This window comes from Marmota flaviventris, chromosome 9 (assembly GCF_047511675.1).
Source record: "Marmota flaviventris isolate mMarFla1 chromosome 9, mMarFla1.hap1, whole genome shotgun sequence".
Taxonomy (NCBI): Eukaryota; Metazoa; Chordata; class Mammalia; order Rodentia; family Sciuridae; genus Marmota; species Marmota flaviventris.
Genome location: NC_092506.1, coordinates 66,507,371 through 66,533,160, shown reverse-complemented (window position 1 = coordinate 66,533,160; position 25,790 = coordinate 66,507,371). Strand labels below are relative to the sequence as shown.

Genomic DNA, 25,790 nt, shown 5'->3' with positions numbered 1-25,790 from the left:
CAGGTTTGCAAAATTTTCTTAATGTCCCTGAATTCCAGTTTCCTGATCTATAAATTAAAATTAGAATATCCACCCTGACTCTAAATAGGCAAATATGCATATGAAAAACCTTACAGCAACAACTAAAAAAATTTAAAAATAAAAAATAAAACAGATACATAACTAATAATCAGTAGTGAAGATAAAATAGAAGATGAAGCGAAAAAATCCAACAATTGCACGAAAAGTAACAAGGAACACATGGAATAAATAGAAAAAAATACTTACCTACCACCTAGCTGCAAGGGTAAAATGAGATGTATTTCATACCAAACACAGTGCCTGACTCACGTTGATTCCCTTTCCTTTTCTCTCTAATTGAAAAAGTGAGCTTTGATTTCCACTGTTGTGAAACTGATTTGAATATAGTATCCAATGGGTCCTGCAGGCAGGGATGTCTCCAGCAGCCACAGTTCTCCCAAGCAAGTAACTATGCCCAGGTCAGCCACAGAGAACCTCAAGTGGGAGTGGCTGTGGGGCATGGATAAAGCCAGAATGTCTTATATGAGAATGTGTAGTGGGCAAAAATTGGGTATATCCCAGCTTGCAATCATGATAGTCTCCAGTCGTTTATCCTGTGACACAATCCTCTGGCCCTCTCTCTTATGACAGTAAATGTCTCCTCTGTGCATTCATTGTTTTAGGCACTAGAGATAGAAAGAGGACCCCTGCTGTCCATAAATTCACACTGTAAGGCAGGTGACAGTTGCTGTCCACTGTGGGAGTCCATGGTGAGGATTTGTAGGGAAGGCCAGTGCAGCTCAGAGGAGTCCTGGGGAGGCCTCACAGAGAGCTGACACTTGGGGCTATTTTTGAGGGGTTTTTATCAGGTAGTGAAGAGAAATGCGTTCCAGGAAGTGGGAACAGATGTACAGAAGTGTAAAGAGGGCATCATATATAGCTCCCAAGAGTGTCCCTATGGACATGGCTTCCTGGCCCCCAAACTTGGCGTCCTCATCTGGACCCTGTTTCTGCTCACAGCATAGGAGGATTCCTTTTTTCAGGAAGGAACTCCAGGTTGTTGTATTAAAAGCAAAAGTCTCAAGCATGGGCAAGAATTGAGAACACGGTGATACACAGGTGTGATGAAAACATACTTGGATCCCCGAGATAAACACGAATATCCTGACAGTGTTTCCAAGCATTCACTATGTTCGACTTGGCCACTAGCTCTAGAGAAACTTGACAGATTGAGATGACATTTCCATTACATCTGTCTACATTAAGCACACCCCCTGCCTCACCCTCCAGTGAGTTTCCTGTGAGACATTTTGGCAGGTTACTATAGCTGGAAAACACTGGTGAAATAGGACATGTACTTTCTATCAAAAAAATTGTTTCAGATTGCCAAAATATTATTATCCCCCCCTTTTTCTTTGTATACCACCATATGCATATGGTCTCCTTTCAGAATAGCATTAGCATGACTAACTGCTCTATGCCAGGCCCTTGCAGACTTGATCTCCTTTAAACTTGGTGATAACTCTAAGATCACTTCCATTATCTCGTTCTATAGATGGGACATTCAAGGCTCCAAACAATGAAGTGTCGCCCAAAGTCACATAAACCAGGGCTCTCTGGCTCCAGAACACTTCCCAGGACAATCATACTGGTCTCCAAATCCTGTTTTTAAGAAAACAATTCAGCTGGGAATATAGCTCAGTTGGTAGCGTGCTTGCCTCACATGCATAAGGCCCTAGGTTCAATCTCCAGCATCACAAAAAGTAAATAAATAAATAAGAAGTTTCTAAGAAAGCAATTCACCACCCAACGGGGTACCTAATACTTTCAATTTGGGTTTTAATTTCCAAGTCAGTTAAATCCAATTATATATTTCAAGTCAGTCAAATATTATTATATGTTTTGCTAAGGATCTACAACAGACTCAAGCATAATGCTGCCTTCATGGAATGCATGGCCCAGGGCTGCTTTTATCAAATGTCTTTGTGAACCCACCATGAGAATAAGATTTTTATATCACAGTAAGACACTAAAACAAAAGGCTTGCAAAATAATCCGTGTGATATGCTCATATTTTCTAGTCTAATCTACTCCATTTCAGGAAATATGCTTGTCATGACCCACAAAATTATTTTTACTACATAGTAGGTCCTATCCCACAGTTCGAAAAACAGTGGTGTACAAGAGAGGTGCCAGATAAGTGGTCAAAATTTTAGCAGATCGCTAATGAGAAACCAAGATACTACTCTCACTAAACCTGACCTTTTTGTTTCTGTGTAGGCTATAGGAATCCTCACTTCCAGCAACAATGACAACAACAACAATAAAAATCTCTTTTTCCAAAGATTTCTTCAAGGTTCCTGACATACACTCCAATCAGGGAGGCATAGGTCACATAACAACCCTTGAAGCAATAACTAGGGCTGGAGACAGTACACACTCATTGACTCAGCCTGGGTCACATGAGCCATTACTGATTCAGCTTCCCTAGAACTACATGAATACTCATCCCCTACTCCCACCCCACCCCAACACCCCCCCCCCAAAAAAAGAAGGCAGAATGGGATGCTGGGAAGATGACCAAAAAATGTCAACCCAGTTATATTGTATACATCATTGCACTTAATCTTCACTTGAAGCCTGGGAGGGGGGAATAGTGACCCCATTTGCAAAGGCAGAAAATGAGGTTCAGAGAAGTAAAGTAACTGGCTCACTGAGACGTGGCAAGGCTGGCATTAGAACTCAAAACCCTTGTTATAAAATTAGAATATACTTTGTAAAGAACAAAGCTGTGCACCTGCAAAAGGATTAGTAGAGCTTGCATTTCATCATCCTCCTTGGCCCCACCTGCACCACTGATGTCTGGGTTAAGATGGGTTAAGAGGAGTTTTTTGTTATTGTTTTGGGGTTTTTTGTTGTTATTGTTGTTGTTGGTGGTGGTGGTGGTGGTGGTTTGGGTAGTTGGTTGACTTTGGTACTGGGGACTAAGCTTTTTAAATGGAGGGAAACACCCATCTCTGATGTTGTAAGAAGAGTACAATTCTCAGCTCTTCAGAAAAAGCACAGTAGGAACACCAATGAGATCATATATCTTAACAAAAAGGAAAGATGTGTGACAGGAACTTGCCACCTCCCCTCACTCTCACTTGTAATTAAGGCCCAGCCCTCTTCTCAGCCCCCTGCTTTCCTGGGAATTCACGACATTCCAGAGAGAAGCTTTCTTTACAATTACAAATTCAGGTGCAAGTTCTCAGCCTCAAACAAAATGGCTTTGTAAGGTTTCTTCCCCTCCTCTTCTGTTTGTTTAAATTTCCAAAAGAACCATCTGCCAAGAGTCAAGAGAATCAGAGACTCTTAGAAACTCAGTGAGGAAAGAGACTCTGGAGAACAGTTGATCCAAGTCCCAACCTTTATAAATGAGAAAATGAGGGTCCCAGGGTGTGGAGGCATAGGGCTGGGGAAACAGAGAAAACCCTCTGAGAGGCAGGAATTGAGTCAGCCACTTCGAATATATTAAATCCAACAATTTATGTACAGATTTGAAATAGCTCCTGCTATATGACAGTTGCCCCCAAATGATAACACTATCAGTATTCTTCTCCAAGGCATGGCTAAAACCATTTCTATTGTCAATATGCAAACAAGAAAACTAAACCTCAGAGAAGTTAAGTAAACTGTCCAGGGTCACATAGACTGTGAGCTGGGAAGCCAGAATTTGGACCTGGGTTTTTGTCTGGCCTCAGTTACCACATTCTTTCCCTTCTGTGATTCTACCTAATAAGGCCCAGGTGAGAAACGGAACCTGGATTTCTAAGCTTCCCCTTTACCACCACTTGCCTGTACCTCCTGCTTCCACACCAGCAGGGGGGCCCAGGGACAACTAAAACTAAAATGAAAACAAGCTTGAGATCCTTGAATGGGAGAGAAATGTGGTACCCCACGGTGACAGGGACACAACTGTTGACCCCGTGGACTATCCCACTTCTGTGGATCCCACCTCTGGAATGAACCCTGCACATGCTGGGAAAGGTAATTTCCAATGGGACCTAAATAGGACCTCCCAACAGCATTCTATCTCCTTTGGAATAAAGCCAAAATGGGGCACAATTCTGGAACTCAGCTCCAACCCTTGCCTTCCTCAGACTCTGGATTCTGAGACTGAGGTCAGCAACTGCTTTAGTATCTTCAGCAGCCCCTTTCCCAAGGAAGGCTGAGCCCTACTGGGTCACAGGCTGTCAGTCTCTCTCCTATAGGGCCCAAATCTCCTCCCTTCTGCCATCCCAAGCTCTGTCCTTTTGGATTCTTTCTCATTCTTTCTGGGATGTTCTCTTGTCACCTGAACGCTGTCTGCACCAGCTCTCCACCTCTGAGCGCTGTCTTGTGCAGCCATCTTTACCTGAAGTGCTACCTCCAACTGTATCAATGCCTGACAAAATTTACAGTCTTCAATGTCTGACTTCAGTCCCTCTTTATGTGGGCCTCTCAGCCTGTACAACCAAGATCACTCCTCTGATCTTGTTTCTTGTTTAAAAGTTATCTGGGCCCATGTCTGATCACCCTTCAGGATGCTGAGTGTACAAAGGGAGGTTCTATAAGACCAAATGTACTGGCACATAAAGGGCACTCAGCACGTGGGCCAAGTAACTGCCCACACCCTTCAACTCTCTTTCTTTCCCACAGGTCTTGGCTTCCTGATTCCCATTCTTCAATGAGCCAAATGCTTATGGAAAAATCCTGCCCATCCCTATTCCTAAGATTATGTAACTAGTAACCCCAGGGGATGTGACAGAGTCAACTAGTATCATGCCTGTGGGATTAGATCCTCAAACTCAGTGTACAGACTGGAAAATGAAAGCACAGGGAGGTTGAGTGGCTTCCTTGGGCTGTCAGGAAATAAAAGGCAGGAGCACAGGGAAACTGATCTCAGTACAGGTCATCTCCATGCCCAGAGGCACTTTGACCTTGAGGCTTTCATCCCTTCAAGGGAGGTAGGAAGAGAGTGGCCGTTTGTTTCTCAGTGAATTTTCTCTTTGCAAGTCAATCATTAAAATCTTCCTCTGGATCTGACCATCCTTTTGTTGCCTTTTAATGACTGGTCTGGTCAAACAGGAGGCTCTTCATCCACCAACAGTTGTCCCTGAGTACGAAGCTGGAGGTCCCAGGGGGTGGTGTGAGATTGGAAAAGGATGTCTGGAAACCTAGGTTCTACCTAAGTGACATCTTTCCTGGGTACACATCTGGGAGGAGAGTCACTGGGTCCCAGGAGCGCCTGTGGCTTTAGACCATGAAACCATTTTCCAAAGTGTTTGTAACAGTCACTTCTCCCACCAGCAGTCCTCCATGCCCCCACCCCACCTGCAGCCTCTCTAGGTGTTGAGTTAGGATGAGTGGCATTGGAAGGCACTTACTTCATGGGGATGTTTCTGCTTCTCTCACACTCAGATGTCAACAGCTGGCTGCTCACCTTTGGATTCCAGCTGCATAACGTGATCCCTGGATATCCCAAACCAGACATGGATGCCATGGAGCCATCCTATGAGCTCGTGCATACACAGATGAAAACCCAGGAGTGGGACAACAGCAAGGTAACTCCCCAGACAGCACCTCACACCTCAAGGATTTCAACATTGCAGGAGGGTCCTGCCAGCTTTGCAGGAGACCTGGGGGTCAGTGATGGAAACCAAGGCAGTGACTCTACAGGGCCTGCCAGAGAATATTCAGCAAACACTTAGCAACTCTATTGCTAGGCAGGCCACTGGGACCCAGCTGCAGGGGCACATAGACGCTCAGAAGCCATAAGAAGGCGCTTTGTGTATTACAATAAGTGAGGAGTTTCACAAAAATAAAAAGCCTCTGTCAATATCTGGGCAAAGGTGCAGGGGGAGAAAGTGTGTTCTAAATACAAATGTGATATTTTCTGAGCACCTAATGCACCTGGCCTCGTGTGAGGTATTCTGCATACGTTAACTCAAAAATATCCCACTGTGTAACTGTTCTCGATTTACAGATTTAATGCCTGAGGGTTTTCGATACCACACAGCAAGGAAGGGCTGGGGCTGGGATTCAAACCCAGGTTTCTGTTCTGTGTCATCTTGCTGAGTGCCAGGCTTGGTATACTGTAGGTGCCCCAAAAGCATTATTTTTTTTGTCTTCCTTTTATGACCCCATTTCAAATACAGAATTATACAGCTGGAAAGATCTTTAAAAACAGTCTAGCCCCACCTGCTCACTCTTTGCATTCATTTTTTCCCTTCTCTGTCCCTTCTCCTTCCACTGCCATTCATAAATTCTGTACTAGAAGCGAACTCCATGCCCAGCCCTTTGCTGCGCCCAGTGAGTGCAGAGATGAATAGGACTTTGAGGGGATCCTAGCCTGGAGGACAACAGACTGTGGAGGAAAGTGGGGTTGCCAGGTGGCATCCTGCTAGTGATTGGAAGCTTTTGCATCCCTATTTCTTATTTCAGACTGATTCCTTTAGGCCTCAACTTAGCCGTCTGTATTGTCCTCTTGCAAAGAGCTCCCCACACGTAGCTCCAACTAGTTAAGTTCTGGGTCTCAATTAATACCCAGCCTACAGGCTAGCACAATATAGGTACACAGAAAACTTTTACTGAATGAATAAATGATTGAAAGAAGAAAAGAGCCCATTTTACAGATGGGATGAGGGTTCAGAGAGAAACTTACCCAAGGACACTCAGCTGGGAAGGTGCAGAGGAAGGTGCTGAAAATTCGGGGTTGCCCAACCACAGAGCCCATCCTCTTTCTGCCAACACCTACTCCCCAGCACCCTGGCCCTGCCCCAGATGTCCCAGCATCTGCAGTCCCCAGGGATGATTCTACAGCGTAGCTCTTCCTCCCCCACCAGGTTCCCTGCTGTATTCCTCAGTCCCTGTCTCTGACTGCCTGTTTGCCAACTTCGCCTGTCAATGCATTATTGATTTCCGCCCTTGGCAAGCATCGGAGATCTTTGTTGTTGAGCACTCCAGCTTTCGTGAAACTCTAGGAAATAATTGTTCACAGACAGGGTTCTATTAATTATAAAGAGGACTTAATTTCAGTGGGAGGCTGATGGGCCTGTTTCTAAAGCCATTTCCCTGAGTTGCTGATGAGGCCCTGGAGCCATCCCAAACATGGCTTCCCTGATCTCCAGAGCCATGGAAGGGACAGTAGATGGTACACCAAGTTGGCAGGGCCCAGCCTGTCCCCCAAAGCAGCCAAGTACGGGAACACCTGAGGACCCCCAAGGAAGCACAACAGAGGCCCTTCTGGCAATTTATCTGTACACATGGTTAAGAACACTAAAGCAGAGTAAGCACATTGATTCAGATCACCACTTTTCCTCTTTTTCTGCATTTCTTGCCATTCTCCCCCTAATATCACCCCTCACATCCTTCAAGTCCCAGCTGAAGCATGAACCTGTCCTCAAAACCCACCTTCTCTCTGTCCTCTCCCTTCAGGCTGGGATACTTCTGAGCCTTGTTTCTCCCTATAATAACAGCCCTTGAAACCAAGCTTCGAGAATCAGACAGAACTGGGTTTGAATGTTGACTTGATGTCAGTCATATAACTATGAACTATTTATAACTTCTTAGAGCCTTGGTTTCCTTCATTTAGAAGTAAAATTGGATAAAGTTATTATGATGATCAAAAGAAACAGTGATAATTATTTAGCTTAAAAAGCAAGAAATGTTAGCTCTAGCTCCTATTATTATCTCTCTTAGACCACCAGTGGTCACATTTGAAGGCAATTATTGTTGTCACATCTGACTTTCCCCATGAAACAATGAATTCTTTCAGGGCAAAGGTGATGTCTGACTTACTTGAGTCCCTCCAGTGCCCAGAAAAGGACCTGGCCCAGAATAGATGCTCCTTGAACAGTCTCTGAATCGAAGGGTGTAAATGGTGGATAATGGACAGCTAGCCATCTTGTGGTCAGCAGTAGAGATACAGGCTACTGGTTAATAAATATGTACAGACTTGATTTATTTAAGTGGATTTTCCATATTCTTGTGGTTTGCTTTTTCCCTTTGTCTTATTCTCTCTCTCTTGCTCTCTCTCTCTCTCTCTCTCTCTCTGTCCTCATCAGTCTATCCTTGGGGTACAATGTGAAGTGCAGAAGCAGCTCAAGGCCTTCGTCACCTTAGAACGCTTTGATGAGCTCTATGGCTCCACAATCACCAGCTGCCAGCAGGCCCCCGAGACAAAGAAGTTTGCATCCAGTGGCTCAGTCTTTGGCAAGGGGGTCAAGTTTGCCTTGAAGGATGGTCGAGTGACCACAGACATCATCAGTGTGGCCAACGAGGATGGACGGAGGGTTGCTGCCATCTTAAACAATGCCCACTACCTAGAGAACCTGCACTTCACCATTGACGGGGTGGACACCCACTACTTTGTGAAACCAGGGCCTTCAGAAGGTGACCTGGCCATCCTGGGCCTCAGTGGGGGACGGCGAACCCTGGAGAATGGGGTCAATGTCACCGTGTCCCAGATCAATACCATGCTTAATGGCAGGACTAGACGCTACACAGACATCCAGCTCCAGTACGGGGCACTGTGCTTGAACACCCGCTATGGGACGACGTTGGACGAAGAGAAGGCGCGGGTGCTTGAGCTCGCCCGGCAGAGAGCTGTGCGCCAGGCTTGGGCCCGAGAGCAGCAGAGACTGCGGGAAGGGGAGGAGGGCCTGCGGGCCTGGACAGAGGGGGAGAAGCAGCAGGTGCTGAACACAGGGCGGGTGCAAGGCTACGATGGCTTCTTCGTGATCTCTGTCGAGCAGTACCCAGAACTATCGGACAGCTCCAACAATATCCATTTCATGAGACAGAGCGAGATGGGCCGAAGGTGACAGAGAGGGCCAAGGCCTGGACTTCTTGCCAAAGACAGCTACTCTTTTGTGGCCACATACCTGACTGTGTTGTACTTTAAAAAAAACAAAAATCCTTTTTTTAACAAGTGCAGAAAACAAACAAAAAGATACTGGTTGCATTGTTAATTCATGCAACATTCTTTTTTTTAAGAAAAGAAAAAGACACAAATTTGGCCTTCACACATTTTTTGCAAAGAACAGAAGGTTTTTTTCTTTTTCTGTAGTGTGATCACAATGAAAACTCTGTCTTTTGTTCCCCTTATCCTTGAGGAATTTTTCCTGTTGTTCGGGGTATGTTTCTTCTCTCTTTGGGGCACACATCTAGAGTGTGTCCTCGTCTGTCCCTAGGTACCCAGTGTGATGTGAGACATGAGTGTCTGTGCTAAGGTGTCTCATGTGCACCCCTTTCTTCTTTGACAGGGGGTTGTGCAGGAGTGAGGGTGCAGAGTGTAATGGGCCTGGAGGAACTCAGGAGCTTTTGCTGGGCTCCTGCAGGGGACTGGTGGCTTTTTACTCACTGTGTTTTGTACCTCCAGAGGACCACAGATGGTTACATCTTGCTCTGGAAAATGTCATGATGTTGTTCAGCACCTTTTCAAGCTGCCCCAAACTCCTGTCCAGGCTTTATATTTTAATGCTAAATGAAACCCTCTTCCCCTTTTGCAAATTTCGTGTAGTTGTTGGTGCCACCCCCATACTGGGATAGAGAACACGTCTCCCCACTCCTTCCCCCAGTCTGGTAACATAACATCCTGGGGCTATGAGCCCCATCCTCTCCAAGAGGTGACAGCACCCAGGATGTCTGTGATTGGTTGATCCTCCATGATGTCCCTTGCTCATCTCCTCCTCTCTCCCAAAGCCAGATGTGAGAACCAGCACTGCACGGTGAGCCCTCCATGGGGGCACCATTTCCAGGGAGGGGAAAGAAACCCTCTCCCCTTGACTTCAGGTATCTTCCTTCCATTGTTCAGCTGCCACTCCTGAGAAATAGGCATGTGGAGAGAGGTGCTTGGTGGCCTTTGATCCTGGAAAGATGCATAAGAAAAAAAAAGTCAGCCAAAGAGAGGACTCGGCAAAGGCCTGAGCCAGGAATCCTTCTAACCAGCTCGGAAGTCTCCTCTGCCTCCCTTGTGTAGACCATCCCAAAGCTGGGGTGCAGCAGCCTGGGCATCCAGGAAATTCCCTCTAGAGAAGCCCTGCTAGGGTTTTTGTTGTTGTTGTTTGGTTTGGGGCTAGGGGTTTTTTTTGTTGTTGTTGTTGTTGTTATTGTTGTTTTTTAAGATAAGGGAGAGAGAGCTAATTGGGTGTGATCTGTCGGTGTCATTCAATCCCACCAGGATCAGGGACAGTTTCTAAGACCAGTACACATATTGGGAGGCCAGTCTGACATGGTTCCCTTGGAGACCTAGGAAGGGACCCTGAGCAGGTGCAGCCCACAGCTGGAGGGCTGCCCAGCAGGACGCAGCAGCCAGCAGGCCAAGGGAAGGGAGGAGGGCAGAGGAAGGTAACAGCATGAGCTGGAAGCTCCTTGTTCAAGGATTCCATTCCTGGTGCATCTGCCTAATTACCATTGTCATTACCACTCACAGGAGGCTCTGGGAGACAGGAGGGGAAGCCAAATGCTTCCTTTTGAGCTGGGCTTCTTAGAAAATGGGACTTTCATGGGTTACATTTACATTAAGTGTGGAGAATGAGTTCTGAGTCAGCTATTCCCGTGGAAACCTTGTTGGACTGATAAGCTCATGGCACCTTTATAGCCTTATTCACAGAGTCTTCAGAATATGAAATGAGTTCATGAAACCAAGAAGGGCTCTTACTGCATGAGAATTGGAGCAACATGTAGCTTGGGTTCTGCCTGGCAGAGGGAGGCATCCAAAGCTTCTCGAGGAGGGGATATCTCGCCTTACGTCATCCCACTGGGATAAGAGGATGTGTTTCGCTAAGTGCTCTTCCTGTTTCCAAAAAAAAGTCACACTGCCTCAACAGTGTGCTATGGCCTGTTTGTCCACTGGTGGCCCATCATCTCTGGATCCAGAGCTCTGCCAAATCAGATTTGCTGTTTCTCAGGTCCACTGTGTGTGGCATGAGCTGGCGATTGGGGCTCCCATCTGACAGGATTGTTCTTGGATGGGATGGAAAGCAGTTTGACCTAAAGAACACAAGTTTTTGTTTTTGTTTTTGTTTAATCCAAAAGAGACTTATGCCGCTCAAAATTGTACTCTTGCTGTAAGGAGCCCTTGGCAAAGCTCTCCTGCCTATTGACCTAGTTGGCCAGTCCCATCCTGGCTGCCTGACATCATCAAGACCTGCTGTGGATGTCTTCTTGGGGCCAAGACAGCATGTGGCTCAAGGGAATCATCTTCCTATTCCTCCCTAGCCTCTGTCCCTCTTCAGTTGCCCGCCCCCAAGAGAATAGAGTAGACTTTTAAGGATCAAAAACACAAAATTATTGGGTATTATTTTATTTAAGGGAATGATCCCATACTTTCCCTGGGCTACATACCACCAAGGAGGCACAGCTTCTGGGGGGAGGAGTGGTGAGGACAAGTGGAAGCATCCCAAAGCTTTAGAGAAGGAGCTTATCTGCAAGGTGGGCAGTGCCAGGTATCTCCATTTCACACTGGTGCTGTCATGTTGGAGCAGGTGCTATGGCCTTGGCCCATTTTAGCTCATTTCCACTGGGGCTGGCAGGTGACTCCAGGCCTCACCTTTCGGTCTGTCCTCCCACTTAGATCACCAGTCCCAATCCCATACCAAGGATGAATTTGAAGGCATAAGCAGAGTTCCTGTGCCTACGTAGTATGTTCTAATCAATAAATCCCATCACTCTTGGTACTGATCAACCAAAATCTGTCCATTCAATAACATGACCAGGCCTCCCACACTGGCCCAGGTCATGATTCTGCAAGAGGTTGGCTTCTGACCCTGGAAGAAGATTTAGTTTTGAATAGTTCTTGCCTTCTCCACAACTGCCAATCAGCCCCTCATCTTTTGTTCCTCTGCCACTACCTTAAATAAGACCTTACAAATTCTCCAACTTGTCTTTCGTACAGTGAGAGTTCCTTTGTACCCACCCTCCACACAGACATCCCTGGAGGCAGAGCAGCGACAGAAGGAGAAAGGCAAGGAACTCCAGGGTAAACCACACTTTGACAGCCCCCGACACTTGGTTCAAAATGACTCACTGGGAACCATGCAAAGACCTCACCAGGGCCTGGCTTCTACTTAGGGATGGAAGGTCTGAAATAATCCCCAAGAAACTGACTGGAGGTTGAGAATGGCCAGAAGGTGTGCTTCCAAATAATCAGGGTGGGCTGGGTCTTGGGCACAGAGGATGGAGAGGCAAGGGAGGTAAGCTGGGCCATGTGCCATAGACACTGAAAGAGGAACCCCAGTTCTTTAAAAAACCAGAAAAACCGTTTTCATTGTAACTTTTAAGTCACCTTTAAAGATGGCAGAGATCTTCATTCTGCAAAGACAGGGCTTTTGATGTGAAATCTTAGAATACACTTTTACCATTTGCAGCAGCCACATGCGAGAACAGTGATGCTAAGATTTGTGGCCACTGGTCCTCAGCAGGGACCCAGGCTTTGGTGTTTGATCACCAGAGTCTACTATCCATTCCTCACAGCAGCTGCTCAGCCAAGAAGGTGACTCCTGGTCCCAGTTGAGGGGGCCTGCTGCCTGAGGGGTCCCAGAAGGAACCCAGTCTCTCCTTTCCCTTGGGCTCCGCTCTCGGACTGAAAGCTCTCCATTTGAGGCACATCATTCCCAGCTAGATTCATGCACCTGTCTATATTTTATTGGAGGGGAGGGAATATTTTTTTAAAAAAAAGAACTCTGTAGTTCAAGGCCCTTTTATTTAACCTTCCCAAAACAGCAAACTCATTTCAAAGACTCATTGCTCAGGTGACAGAGAGAAACTTTATCTTCTCCAACCTTTACATTCTCAAAACCAGCCTTGTGTACTTGACTGCCCCAGACACTGGTGCACTCTTAGGTTTCATTGTGGATGCACAAGATCAGAGTCAGGGAGACCTGGGTGAGGCCTTTCATCATGTTTCTTTCCCCCTCCGGAATGCCAAAGGCATAAGACTGGATGATCTCCTGGTCCCCAAGAAAATGTGATTTCTTCTGAGGGCAGACTGCCCAGGGAGGCCTGATCTTGCGCAGGCTCAGCTCTCCTGGCAGAAGCTGAGTTGCAGGTGTGTGGCAGGGCCTCGGCAGCCCCAGATTCACCCCCCCCAACACCAGAATCCCACTTTTCTAAATCTGCCTGTTGTTCTGAGGACTTCTGAACCCGCAGCTTCGGCAGAAGGACTGTTCCAAGCTGCCTCTGGACGACCAACACTGGAGACTCTGGCCTTACCATGTGGAAATAGTTTTCCTGAAGTCTGGAACTAATTTTGAGAAGTTTTTTTCTCAACACTTTTGTGTTTCTAACACTGTATTCTTGACTGTGTAAATACCAACAAGGCTGTAAATAAATGCAGATGTAGATACCTTCTAGGAAAAAAAAAAGCATAAAAACAAAACCAGAAGTGATCCCGTGTAGCCTTCGTTGACAAATAAAAGAATATTTTGTGTTTAAAAGTGTTTGGTGGCCTCTGTTGGGCATAGTAGCTCTTCTCAGGATGATTGGGAAGAAGTCTCAGTCCAAGGTCCCACAGTCACTTGTAAACCTTCCAGGTCACAATTGTCAAAGAAAGGGACCTCCAGAGGGTCAGCACAACCCCAGGTCTCATCTTGCAACGAGCCAGGACAAATGTCCAAGCACCTCTGACACAACCTTGTGCTGCACAGCCCAGGCCACATCCTGCCCCCAGTCAGGCCAGACTGGGTGCAGACATGGCTCCAGCACTTAGAGATTTTCAGCAAGTCATTTAACCCCTGTATGCCTCCGGCCTTCCGTCTACATGCACGTACCGTGGTGCTTGAGTCCTTTAAAGGAAAGAGCACATTGCTCAGAGGTCATGGATTTGGCACATAAGTTCAGTGCCTCTCCCACTTCCCACCCTCACCCAGGGCAGCCACCCACCCTACATGCCCTCCTTTCTAGTATTCTTTCTACTAACAACAGTGCTCCTCAAACGTAGGTCTGAGGACCTACGTTTGGTCCTTGAGAGCTTATTAAAGCAGAGTTTCTGGGCCCCACCCCCAGAATTTCTGAGTCAGTAGGTTTGTCCCAAGATTTTGCATTTCCAGCGGGTTTCTAGGTGATGCTACTTTGAGAATCATTACTAACTATACTACCCTTCAGGCTGTGTACAGAATAAGCTGCTTAGCCTGGCACTTCAGATGCCCTTAGCCAAGGCAACCTACCACTTCCACCAATGGGGAATCCCAGGCCCTCCTCCACCCACCTCTCTTGTCCCCACCTACACCACACTTGGCTTCATGGGAGAGTGCACAAGCCCCAGGTAGCAGTTTCACACCTGTGGGCCTTTGCACACACTTTTCTTCAAACCCAGATGAAATAAACTCCCAGAGCCCTCTGGTAAGTCCTCCCCTGACCCCAGAAGGCCCTCAATGCACATCTGTTAAGGGCCTGTACTTTTTCAATACTGGATTATTCAGGGCCTAAACTTCTCAAGGTCCACCAAGGCTGTCACTAATCTTCCATGTGTCCTCGGCACCCAAAACAGGTTACCAGCAGTGTGTCACCTAAGGCCAGCCTTCCCTTTGCCTTAGGGGTCCACTCCTTCTGATGTATCTGAGAAAGAAGGGCATCATCTCCTGTATGGAGGCCTGGCCTCCTCTTAACTAACTGTTCCACCTTGCTCAGCTGCTCTCTGGGCACAGCTGCTGCATCAAGGCCTCCAAAAAAGAAGAAGGGGCAGAGAACAAGGCAATCTCCTTCCCAGCATGCCCCAGGTCCTCATATCCCTCCACTGGCCTGCCCTCAAAGTTGGGACTTGCCCAATCCACTAGAGGCCTTGGAGAAAATTATAACATGTAAGGAAAAAGACTTTAAAAGTGAGCACTAAATGTATCTTTTCCCATATCTAAAGGAATATCGAAGAAGTTAAATCTCTTGACGGTGGTCCTCCACTTGGTCACACCCCACACCAAACTTGTTCCCGGTCCTCATGCTGGCACGTCTATGGGAATTTCTTCTTCGAACCCCCATATTAAAATCTCTCTTCACCATATGGGAAACTATCCCTGCCCAAGGGCTCACCCATGTCCTACCAGGCAACCCAGCATTTACTTCTCAAGCCTGATCAGTTTAGAATAAGCCCAGGTGGGCTCCAGCATCTACCTCCCTAGATCAGTGCCTTCCAAGGTCTCGTAGGCAATAAGAGTTGCAAACACATTCCACATCCTTTCCAGAGTCCAACACATATGTTGGAGATTCATACCTTGCAAGAATAAATATCCCTTCTCAGGGAATAAAAATCTGCCCTGTAAGTTGCAAGTCCATCCGATCCATTGGGACTCAGTAGCAGACCTTGTATGTAGATCTTTCAAAATGTGCTCCCTCCCAGGACCACCAGATATATAAAGGGCACCCACTCCTGGGCCAAGATCCAGCAGAAATTTTGAAACTCCTTCTGATGAACACCTACATTCTTTTTTTTATTTTTTAATTCAAATTTGTTACATATGACAGGAGAATGATTACAAATCATATTACACATATAAAGTACAATTTTTCATATCTCTGGTTACATACAAAGTATATTCACATCATTGGGACACCTACATTCTTATATAGGGTAACAATCTATATGGTATGGGAGTGGAAAAAATAGACTCATTCTTACAGATACTTTTATTATATGACTGAGCAGATGGATAGATGTAGAGAGAATGTCTGATGCATGAATAAATGCCAAATCCAGCCCCTCGTCAAGGCTTGAAGAAGTTGTAGTTAATCAACTGTATGTAAGACAGCTCATCCCAACCAGCCTTAGAAGCCCTTAAGATATAATAGGACCTTTTGGTTATAAATATCATCATCCAATCAAAGTCTAGAAGGACTCAGAAAATACTGCATTACCAAGGTAGGAACATGCTCTGTGTCACTACTCGAGAAGCCTAAGTGTCCAGGCTTGCCAGAACCCAGAAGTCACGGGGAGAGGGCAGAGGCCCAGTTAAGAGGCACCAGAAGTGTGTGCACCATCTTGTAGGTGTGGAGTTGCCAATTGTAGAACCGAAGCAGGGCAAGGATGGCAGGGCCTCCAGCAGCCCCAGGGAAGGGTATAAACTTGATGGTGTGGGGATACTGGGGGGATGAGAGGAGAACCCCATCAAGGGGCAGGCCTAAACCCCAAGGGGAGGTGGGCTCCAGCATCTACCTCCCTAGATCAGTGCCTTCCAAGGTCTCGTAGGCAATAAGAGTTGCAAACACATTCCACATCCTTTCCAGAGTCCAACACATGCGTCCAGCCAGAGGAGCTGGAGGGGCAAGCAAGGCAAGACTTCTAACCTGACAGAGAGATACCTAGGGGTGCACATTTGACTGACAGGTTTGATTATAGGAAGAACCAGGCCCTGGGGACCTTAAGCTCATCCCCTGCCACAGCCTTGATTCTATGACAGTGGGCTCACTCATGCCCTAGCTGCCATGGCTTAAGTTCTCCCTGGCAATCAGCCTCTGGTGTGGGCTAGAAACTCAGACTCCAGCTAGCTCAGGGGTGGACAGCAGGGGAAGGGGAGTGTCCAAGTGCTAAGAAAGTGATCCCAACAAAAACCTTTTTCCACAGGGCCTAGAAAAGAGAGCTCAGGATGGGCTGGGTGGGGAGAGGAAGGCATCCGAGAAAATATTCTTGGGAGAGGTGGGTTTAGTGGGAAGGGATTAGATAAGAGGGGAAGCCATTCCAGCAAAAGGAAGGCATGCTGCTCATGTGGGCCTCTGAACCCGGCTCCTGTGAACCTAGTCCAGGGACACACGAAGTCAAAATGTCCCAGCATGCCTCAACTTTTTCATACGACAAAATACACAGAGGTTGATGCTTACGTGGAGCATAAGCCCCTCCCGTCCCCGCACATGGGTGTCTCTGGGTTTGGTTTACCATAGTTGGCAGTTACATGCAAATCCCATCCAGTAGCAATGCCTCCTCCTTTTCCCCACTCATAAAGTATACCAGAGTACAAGTGAGAAAGAGTGATCATATTACAGAGACAATTTGAATGTTCCCCTAATTCATAACAAAAGGAACTAATTTGCAAAGCAGTACTTCATTACCCAAAATGACTTTCTTCTGACACATTGCATCAATTTATAGTAAAGGGGACAACTGCTAACTCCTCCCCCCCCCACCACCACTTTTTATCTTGGGTGGGGGCATTCCCCCAAATAGACACTGAGATGAGGATTTGTCCTAAAGTTAGTTGTTGGGAAGTGGTCCCGGGAAAAATAGGTAGACTGATGAAAATGAGAGACAAGAAAAGAGGGCCAACCAAGGGAGTGAAATCAAAGCCCCAAGACAGTAACTTCAGCTCAGCCCTGAGGGGAAGTTGTGGAAACAATCTAAGTCACACCTGGGAGTTGTCCCCATCCGCAGTGGGCTGCAGTCATTACACCTCTGCACCTGTCAGTCATCAGTTAGGATGCCCCACCCCATGGCATTTCCCAGGCACTTCTGGTTCTCTGTGCTTAAGCAAAAGGAGCTCCTGCAGTCGAGGGACAGTCGGCCTAGAGATCTGCAGGTGGGGCTGTGAAGAACGAAAGCACACAGACTGCCTTCACCCATTTCCATCAGGAGGTTGGTAAGTCCTATTTCCTGTCTCATCATGGTAGGCATCTATTAAGTGCCCATTACCCATTAGCTAATGAGGGATGAAGCTAAGAGAATAGGACACAATAATCACATGCACTAAGTTAACAGAGGGCAGAACCCCACCTGTTTTGCTTACCAGTATATACTGGCACCTGGCACAGGAAGTGTTTATACATGTCATTTGGATCAACAGTGACCACATCTCCCCACCACCCAACCCCATAGTAGTGATTCTGTGATCTAAAAGTTTCTCCAGGGCCTCCCAACTTTTCCCTTTCATTCCTTGCTTAACTCTATTGACACTGCCACATACTACAGAGTGCTCAGAAGGAGCACTCTCATAGGGGGACCTGCTTCACTGAGCAAGGGCAGCTCAACATCGGCCCAACCTCCTTGAGCAGATATGTTTCTGAGGCCAAGCAATATGACTCCCTGGAGCCAGCTCAGTAGGCACAGGAGGTGTGGGCTCTAGACCCAGGTGATTTCTACAGCTAATCTCGGTTGAACTTGCAACACTGTTTGTGATTAGTATGATTATCTTCCATCTTTCGGATGAGCTGTATGTTCATGATTTGTGCTAGTAAGTGATAGATTCAGATTTTGAATCCAGGTTTTTCTAACTCCAAGTTCTAGGCTATTCATCTTATGCTGCAAAGCTAGGAGTCAGGAAATGTCCAATGTGAAAGGTTTCATACACCAAAAAGTCTGAGAATGAACAAGCACCTTTCAGCAGGTCCCTGACAACAGACACAAGGCTCACCTGAGTCAAATGCCAGGGCCAGCTGCTGAAGGTGAGACATTAAGGGTCACACAGGACTCTATGCCCAGAAGGGCCTAGCTTTCAGTTTACTGCTCTGCTCTTAAAGTTCTTAATTTTTGAACAAGGGATCCATATTTTCATTTTACACTGGGCTGTGCCATTTATGTAGCCATTCCTGTCCACATTGCTTACCCATCATGAACAAGCTCTGAGCACTCTAGGACATGCTCAAGGATCAGAGGCGGGGGTGGTCCCTGAAACCCCTAAGAGGTGGGAAAGAGATGGGCAAGAAAGCCCTTACACATGTTGCATGAGGACTGAATAAAATCAGCAGAGATTTTCCTTCAAAGCCAGGCCATAAAATGCCCACTTAGTAAACATCTAATTCCATTAAAGTGATAAAGACCTGTGAAAAGTCTTCATGGGGGTATAGGGACAGTGGAACACAAAAAAGCTATCAGCCCATTTTGCTACGGGGAGGACCAGGAGAGGCTTCCAGGAGGAGGCAACACCTTGAAGAGAAAGGAATGAAGGGCATTCCAGGTGGAGGTGTGGTGGGTGGCTCCAAGGTGCCCTGTGGGGTAGCTTGACACATCTCGTGAGTGAGGCAGAGAAGAGGCCTGAGTGTCGAGACTGAATGTGGACAGAGACCACACAACCATGTAGGCCTATCTGCCTCCTTCTCTCCTGGTTTTCATGCACATTCTCCTAGGTCAGTCTCCATCCCAAAATCTTACCAGACGGCTGGAATGTATTTAGATGAGGATGCTGATTCTCTTCAGATAGCTGTTTATCTGCGGTTCCCCTTACACAGGATTGCAGTTACATGAAGGCTTCTTCACAGTGACAGCACCACCTAGTGGTTGCCTGCCATCCTTTCCCATGTCTCCAGACTGTCATGTGGAACTGGGTAAGATCATATAAAACCATAACGTCCTACCCGGCTCCTACACTTTTAGGATTCGGTCCACCTTTACACACAAAGGCCTTTGACCTGCAAAAGAGTCCCAAGGTTAAGCAACGACTCAAAAGACACTCCAGAATCACTATGCACACCACAAAGGAAAGGGAGGAAAATTAGCTTCAGAGGTCTCTTCCTCCTCTGCCTCAGTGCTTCTGATCCTTGGGCCACTCAGAATCCTTCAGTTATGAAGGTGCTGACCCTGGAACCCCATGCAGACAATTGCAGAAGCCCTGCTGAGCCTGAGATCAGAAGAAGGTCAACACAGCACTGACTCCTCATAGAACTCAGAGACTTACATCAGGCAAACAATCAATGACAATAACCAGGAGGTGGAGGAACTGCTATTTCTTGAGATTTGTACCCTGTACCAAGCAACCGCATTAGGCCCTTTACATATCTTGCTTGCATGCATTTTACAAGTGTGTTAAATCTTTCTCAAAGTGAGGCAAGTTCCAGATGGCACATAACATGTTCAATATGCCTACTGTGTGCTAATCCCTCTAAATGCATTTGCTCATTTAGTCCTCAACACCCTACAACAGAAGAGGTATTCATATCTCTATTTTTCAGGTGGAGAAACTGAGACACATATGTAAGGACCTACAGCTGGCAGATGGAAGAACTGAGATTTGAACCCAAGCAATCCAGTTTCAGGAATTAAATTGCTATTAATCATAGTGACATGACCTGGGTCATGACCCAGGCTACCTCCTAGTCTCTGAGACAAAAAGAAAATGTACAAATACTGACCAGGGAAGAAGACTATATAATTGGATGCTCATAATACATTTACTTATTGACTCCTTTCAGTAAATTCTCCCTGATTGACATGTTACATCAGGTGTGGTGGGTGCATAGATGGGGAAGAGAAAGTGAGCCAGGTTAGACTTTTGCACAGGTGACTCAGGACGAGGTGAGAGGTGTTGAGACTTTGGGACAAGAAACAAGATCCAGGCACAGTGAGCAGGAAGTGCTCAGAACCTGGTCTAACTGGGTCTGAGGACTACCTCTCTGCCTCGGCAAAATGTTAAAACTTATTATATCTAAAAAACTCCAACCATTCTCTCCCCTTAATTTAATGCCTCCTCCCTAGGAATAGAAGAGAAATAAATGCTGGCTGATGGGTGGTCAGGCAGGGATACAGCTTGTAGCAAAAACAGGACTCCAGGTAGATGGACCGGAGCTGCCACCTAATGATCAACTGTGCACACTGCACCAGACATTTCCAGGGTCCTGCTTTCCTGCCCAGGTGCAGAAGGAAGGCCTAAGATAGCTGAATCCTTTGGTCCTTAAGCAGTCTTGAGAGGGGGACTAGCATCTCCCTGTTTTGCAAATGAAGAGGAGAATGAGACTCTGAGAGGTGACATGAGGTAGTAATAATTTTCATTTACCATTTGCCAGACACCGTGCTAAGCACTTTACATTCATTATCTCATTGAATCTTCTCTAGAATCCCATGAATAAAATTATTTACCCCCTTTTTTATTATTTATGTCTCTAAAGACCATTTATTCTATAATAGTGCCCCCTTCTTTTTGATGTCATTTACTCGGAGAAACCAAGTCATTCTAGAAAATGTCTCACGACACAACCTGGATTCAGCTGGATAGCTCATCATAGAATCTCTTCACTTACCTTAAGCCCACATATTTCCTATATGCTAGCATGTAGCTCTAAAAGTTTAATTAAATTCAGGTTCGATTGTTTAAGGCAAGCTTAGTACATATGCACTTTCTCTTATATCTGATCAGGAGGCACACAATGTTTGGTGGTCCTAGGTCTACTGTCGATAAGATTTCACAACGTTAAAGCCATGAAAAAATGTTGACTTTCTAAGATTAGTGTTCCCTTATTGTCTGGAACTCTTCCTTAAAGAAGAATTTCAGGTTCTGAGTATCAAGGAAGATGGAGCAACTATAGATCCTCTACAGAATACAGACAGCCGCTCCATGAGAACTCTGAAAAGCAGACTGTAGCAGCCAGATTGGGGAAGAAGACCAGAACGTGGAGAACCACTGAATCAACAGTGAGTTGACCTCTTTTTTTCCTTCTCACCCCCACTCCCACACAGAGCAGTTGAGAATCCAGAAGTGGGCGCCCAGAAGCAGCTGCTATTTGGGTGCTTGAGGAATAGGAAAGGGGCCTCTTGAGAACAGCAGACTTGGTGGCAGAGGCCCACCACACATACAGCTCTAAGAAAGGGAAAGCTCCTCTCTGATCAGAAAGGGACAGTCTCAAGAGCACAGGTGAATCTCACTACATCTTTTCTCTTTACTCTCCTACAAATTGGCCCCAAATCAAAGTGCTATAGTTGCAGGAAGTGCATGTCAGAGGGTGGTCAATAAAGGGGAATCTTTGGAAAGAAGAAAATGTCTGGGAGATGATGGTGACAAATGTGCTCAGAACAGTGAACCCATAAAATCATCTGCGAATGCCTAGACTCACCCCTAGGCATCACCTGCTCAGATCTGACCTAAGCAGTATACCATCAACTTTGAGAACTAACCTAAGAAATAGACCTTGGCCCACGTCCCAGACTGGCAAATGGGTGGTATGCATGCAGAACAGATCCAAACAGCCTGACAACATCTTTAAAAAACAAACAGACTATAAGGCCACAGTCTACAGAAGGTTGATCAGAACTTGTGACTGAACTCAACTTGGTCAATTGCTGGCTTAGAAATAAATTTTCACTAGAACGTAAATAATATCTTTCTTACAATATTTAAAATATTTGGGATAATTAGCATATGAATAACTAGAAAAATCTCAATTTAGTCAATGTTAAGTTAACACAGATGTTGAAATTACCTAACAAAGATTTTAAGGTACCTACAAAATAAGGAAGTGCTACAAAATAAGGATGAACATTTTTGAAGCAAATGGAAAGATAGAAGGTCTCAGATAAGCAATAAAAATATTTTTAAAAAGTGAAAAAATTAAAAATTAGAAAACACATTAACCAAAAGTTTAGCCTCAGGACGCTGAGGCAGAAGAATTGAAAGTTCAAGGCCAGGCCCAACAACAACAGAATGCATTACAATTCATATTAAACACACAGAGCACAATTTTTCATATCTCTGGTTGTATACAAAGTCAAGTCACATCCTTCTTGTCTTCTTACATGAACTTAGGGTAATGATGACCATTGCATTCCACCATCTTTCCTACCTCTATGCCCCCTCCCTTCCCTTTTCCCCTTTGTCCTATCTAGAGTTCATTTAATACACACACACACACACACACACACACACACACACACAGAGCATATTATGGATCAGCATCCTTAAATCAGAGAAATCATTTGGCATTTGGTTTTTTTGGGATAGGCTAATTTCACTTAGCATTATATTCTCCAGCTTCATCCATTTACCTGCAAAAGTCATGATTTTTTGCTCTTTTAATGCTGAATAATGTTCCATGTGTATATATACCATATTTTCTTTACCCATTCATTTACTGAAGGGTATCTAAGTTGGTTCCACAGTTTAATTATTGTGAATTGTGCTGCTATAAACATTGATGTGGCTATGTCCCTGTACTCTGCTGTTTTTAAGTCCTTTGGGTATAGACCAAGGAGTGGAATAGCTGGGTAAAATGGTGGTTTCATTCCCAGTTTTCCAAGGATTCTCCATACAGCTTTTCAGCTCCTGGTTGTAGCTCAGTGGTAGAACACTTGCCTAGCAAGTGTGAGGCACTGGGTTCAATCCTCAGCACCATACAAAAATAAATAAAATAAAGGTATTGTGTCCATCTACAACTAAACTTTTTAAAAAGAATAGCATTTACAATATCTCCAAATATATAAATCCAATAAAACATTCACAGAATCTCTGTGATGAAAACTGTAAAACACTGTTGAAAGAAATCAAAGAACTAAGCAAATGAAAAGGTATGCCATGTTTAAGGAATGAATGTTTCAAATAATAAAGATGTCAATTATTCTAAATTGTTTTTAAATATAATGCAATTTTGATCAAAATCTCAGCAGGATTTCTTGCAGCTAGAGATGAGCGGCTTCCAAAATTGTATGGAAGGCAAAGTTGAAAAAATATACTACATGAATATATAATTTTACTGAGAAAAAAATTGCATATTATAATTCACTCACTTCAAGCAATTTTATAAAATATTTTTTTAGAAGTTGATGTACCTTTATTTTATTCATTTATTTATATGCAGTGCTGAGAATTGAACCCAGGGCCTCACACATGCTAGGCAAGTGCTCTTACCACTGAGCCACAACTCCAGCCCCGACTTCAAGCAATTTTTAATAAATTTGCCAAATTATACAATCAAATGTTACTTTTTAAAAATCAATAGTAGAGATTGAACCCAGGGCCTCACACATGTTAGGAAAACACTGAGCTGGTTCCCACTCCTTTTATTTTTTATTTTAAGACATAGTATGGCTAAATTGCACAGGGTAGTCTTGAACTTGCGACCCTCCTGCTTCAGCCTCCTGAGTATCTGGGGTTATAGGGATGCACCAGCAACAATAAGGGGCTGGGGATGTGGCTCAAGCGGTAACGCGCTCACCTGGCATGCACCAGGCGCTGGGTTCAATCCTCAGCACCACATAAAAATACAATAAAGATGTTGTGTCCACCGAAAACTGAAAAAAATAAATATTAAAAAATTCAACAATAAGAAAATAACCCACTTTTTTAAAGTGTGAAAACATCCAAGCAGGAATGTCACTGAAAAGGTATATGACGGAAATACAAATTGAATCCATATACCTATGGGAGTACTATACACCATACACCTGTTAAAATGACTAAAATAAGAAATACTGAAAATACCAAGTCCTGGCAAGGATGTTTGTGGAGCAACTGGAATTCTCATAAATTGCTGATGGGAATCCAAAATAGTACAGCCACTCTGAGAAACAGCTCAGCATTTTCTTATAGTTACAGTGAGACAGGGCAATGCACTTGTAGAAATTTACCTTAGAGAAATGAAAGTCAAGGAAATGAAAGCTAAACCTGTGCAGGTATGTTTATAGTAGATTTATTCATAATTGTCAAAACCCAGAAACCACCTAAATATCCCTCAGGACAGAATGGATGATCAAACCAGGGTGCCTCCATATGATGGAATTCTACTCAGTAATAGGAAGGAATGATGTTGATACTTGAAACTACTTGGATGAATGTGAAAAACATGCAGAGTGAATAAAGGCTAGATCAGATGGTTACACACAGAATGATTCCATTTATATGATATTCTTTAAAAAGACAAAACTGTAGTAACAGAGAACAAATTAGTAATTGTTAGGGATCAAGAGAAGGATGTGACAAAGGGATGGTAAAAGGGAATGGGGTGGGAGTGGGCATAACAGAACAGTTCTGCGTCTTGATTGTGGTGGTGATCAGATGAATCTATTCATATGTTAAAGTCTACAAAACTATACACCCAAAAAAGGCCCACTTTCACAGTACATTACTCTAAAAACTAAAATATTTTTGAAAGAAGCTGAATAGCAACTCATGTTGTGAGTTCTAATCTGGTATACTATTCAAAATACCAAAGAATTCAACAAGGAAAGTTTCTATTTATTTAAAGGACTACTTTTATAAATTGCCAGTATTTACACGGCAGCCTGGTAGATGTATGGCAGAAACAGCCCATCTCTCTGTCATGCCCCATGTCTGATTTGGGCAGCCAGTTACCCCAAGAAATAAATAGTCTGGAGACTAATGGCTAATTAGAAACATTGCTCTCTATGTCATTAAACGCCTCTTGGCATTTTGCAGACTAATCATGAATCTGGGGGAGCCCAAGTTAATGACCCTGGGCTGAAACCTCTGAAAGTACAAAGTAAAAGAAATCTTTCCTTCTCTAAAGTTATTTATCTCAGATATTTTGTCACAGTTACACAAAGCTGATGAGCACAAGTGATACCAGCCTGTTTTCCCAGAGACCCCTATTATCACATAATGGGCTCATGATAACTAGTAGGCAAGCCCACATAGTAAAAGATGAGAATGAAAGTCAAATGTGAGGCGAGTTCCCAGTCTTATTGTTTGGCAACTGAATTGTGCAGTGGGCAGCCTAAGTTGATCAGTTTCATAAAGCCGTTCTTCAGAAATTAAGCACCTGTTTGAACAGTTCTTAAACTATCTGGGTTGTGACTTTGTACAAGATAGAACATGTGGACTATCTCACTTAGCCCCTGGCACATACCACATGTACAATAAATAGTGGTTGCTATGATCACTGCAGTAACAACTTCAACCTATGGAAGGGATTTCACAGGGTGGTTTGTGAGACACTGGACTAATCACACACTGAATCCATTGTTACCTTAATAAAGCTTTAAAAAGGAGAATATGGGCTGGGGGTGGAGCTCAATAGTAGAGCATTTGCCTAGCATGTGTAAGGCCCTGGCTTCAGTCCCCAGCACCCCACACACACAAAGGAGGAGACTATTCCCCACTGTTTGGGTTGAATTTGGAGTGGAAACCAGG

General features: G+C 44.9%; 1 protein-coding gene across 13 annotated transcripts in view; it reads left to right on the top strand.

Annotated features, from left to right (window-relative positions):
* Nucleotides 1-13,460, top strand: part of Tenm4 (teneurin transmembrane protein 4) — a 753,505-nt gene extending 740,045 nt beyond the window's left edge. For all 13 annotated transcript variants that reach the window (XM_071616542.1, XM_071616552.1, XM_071616550.1 and 10 more), the window contains 2 exons: nucleotides 5,443-5,585; nucleotides 8,088-13,460. In XM_071616542.1, coding sequence (XP_071472643.1) covers nucleotides 5,443-5,585; nucleotides 8,088-8,846 — 902 coding nt within the window. In that variant the 3' untranslated portion in view covers nucleotides 8,847-13,460. The remainder of the gene's footprint in view (nucleotides 1-5,442; nucleotides 5,586-8,087) is intronic.
* Nucleotides 13,461-25,790: the final 12,330 nt, after the last annotated feature.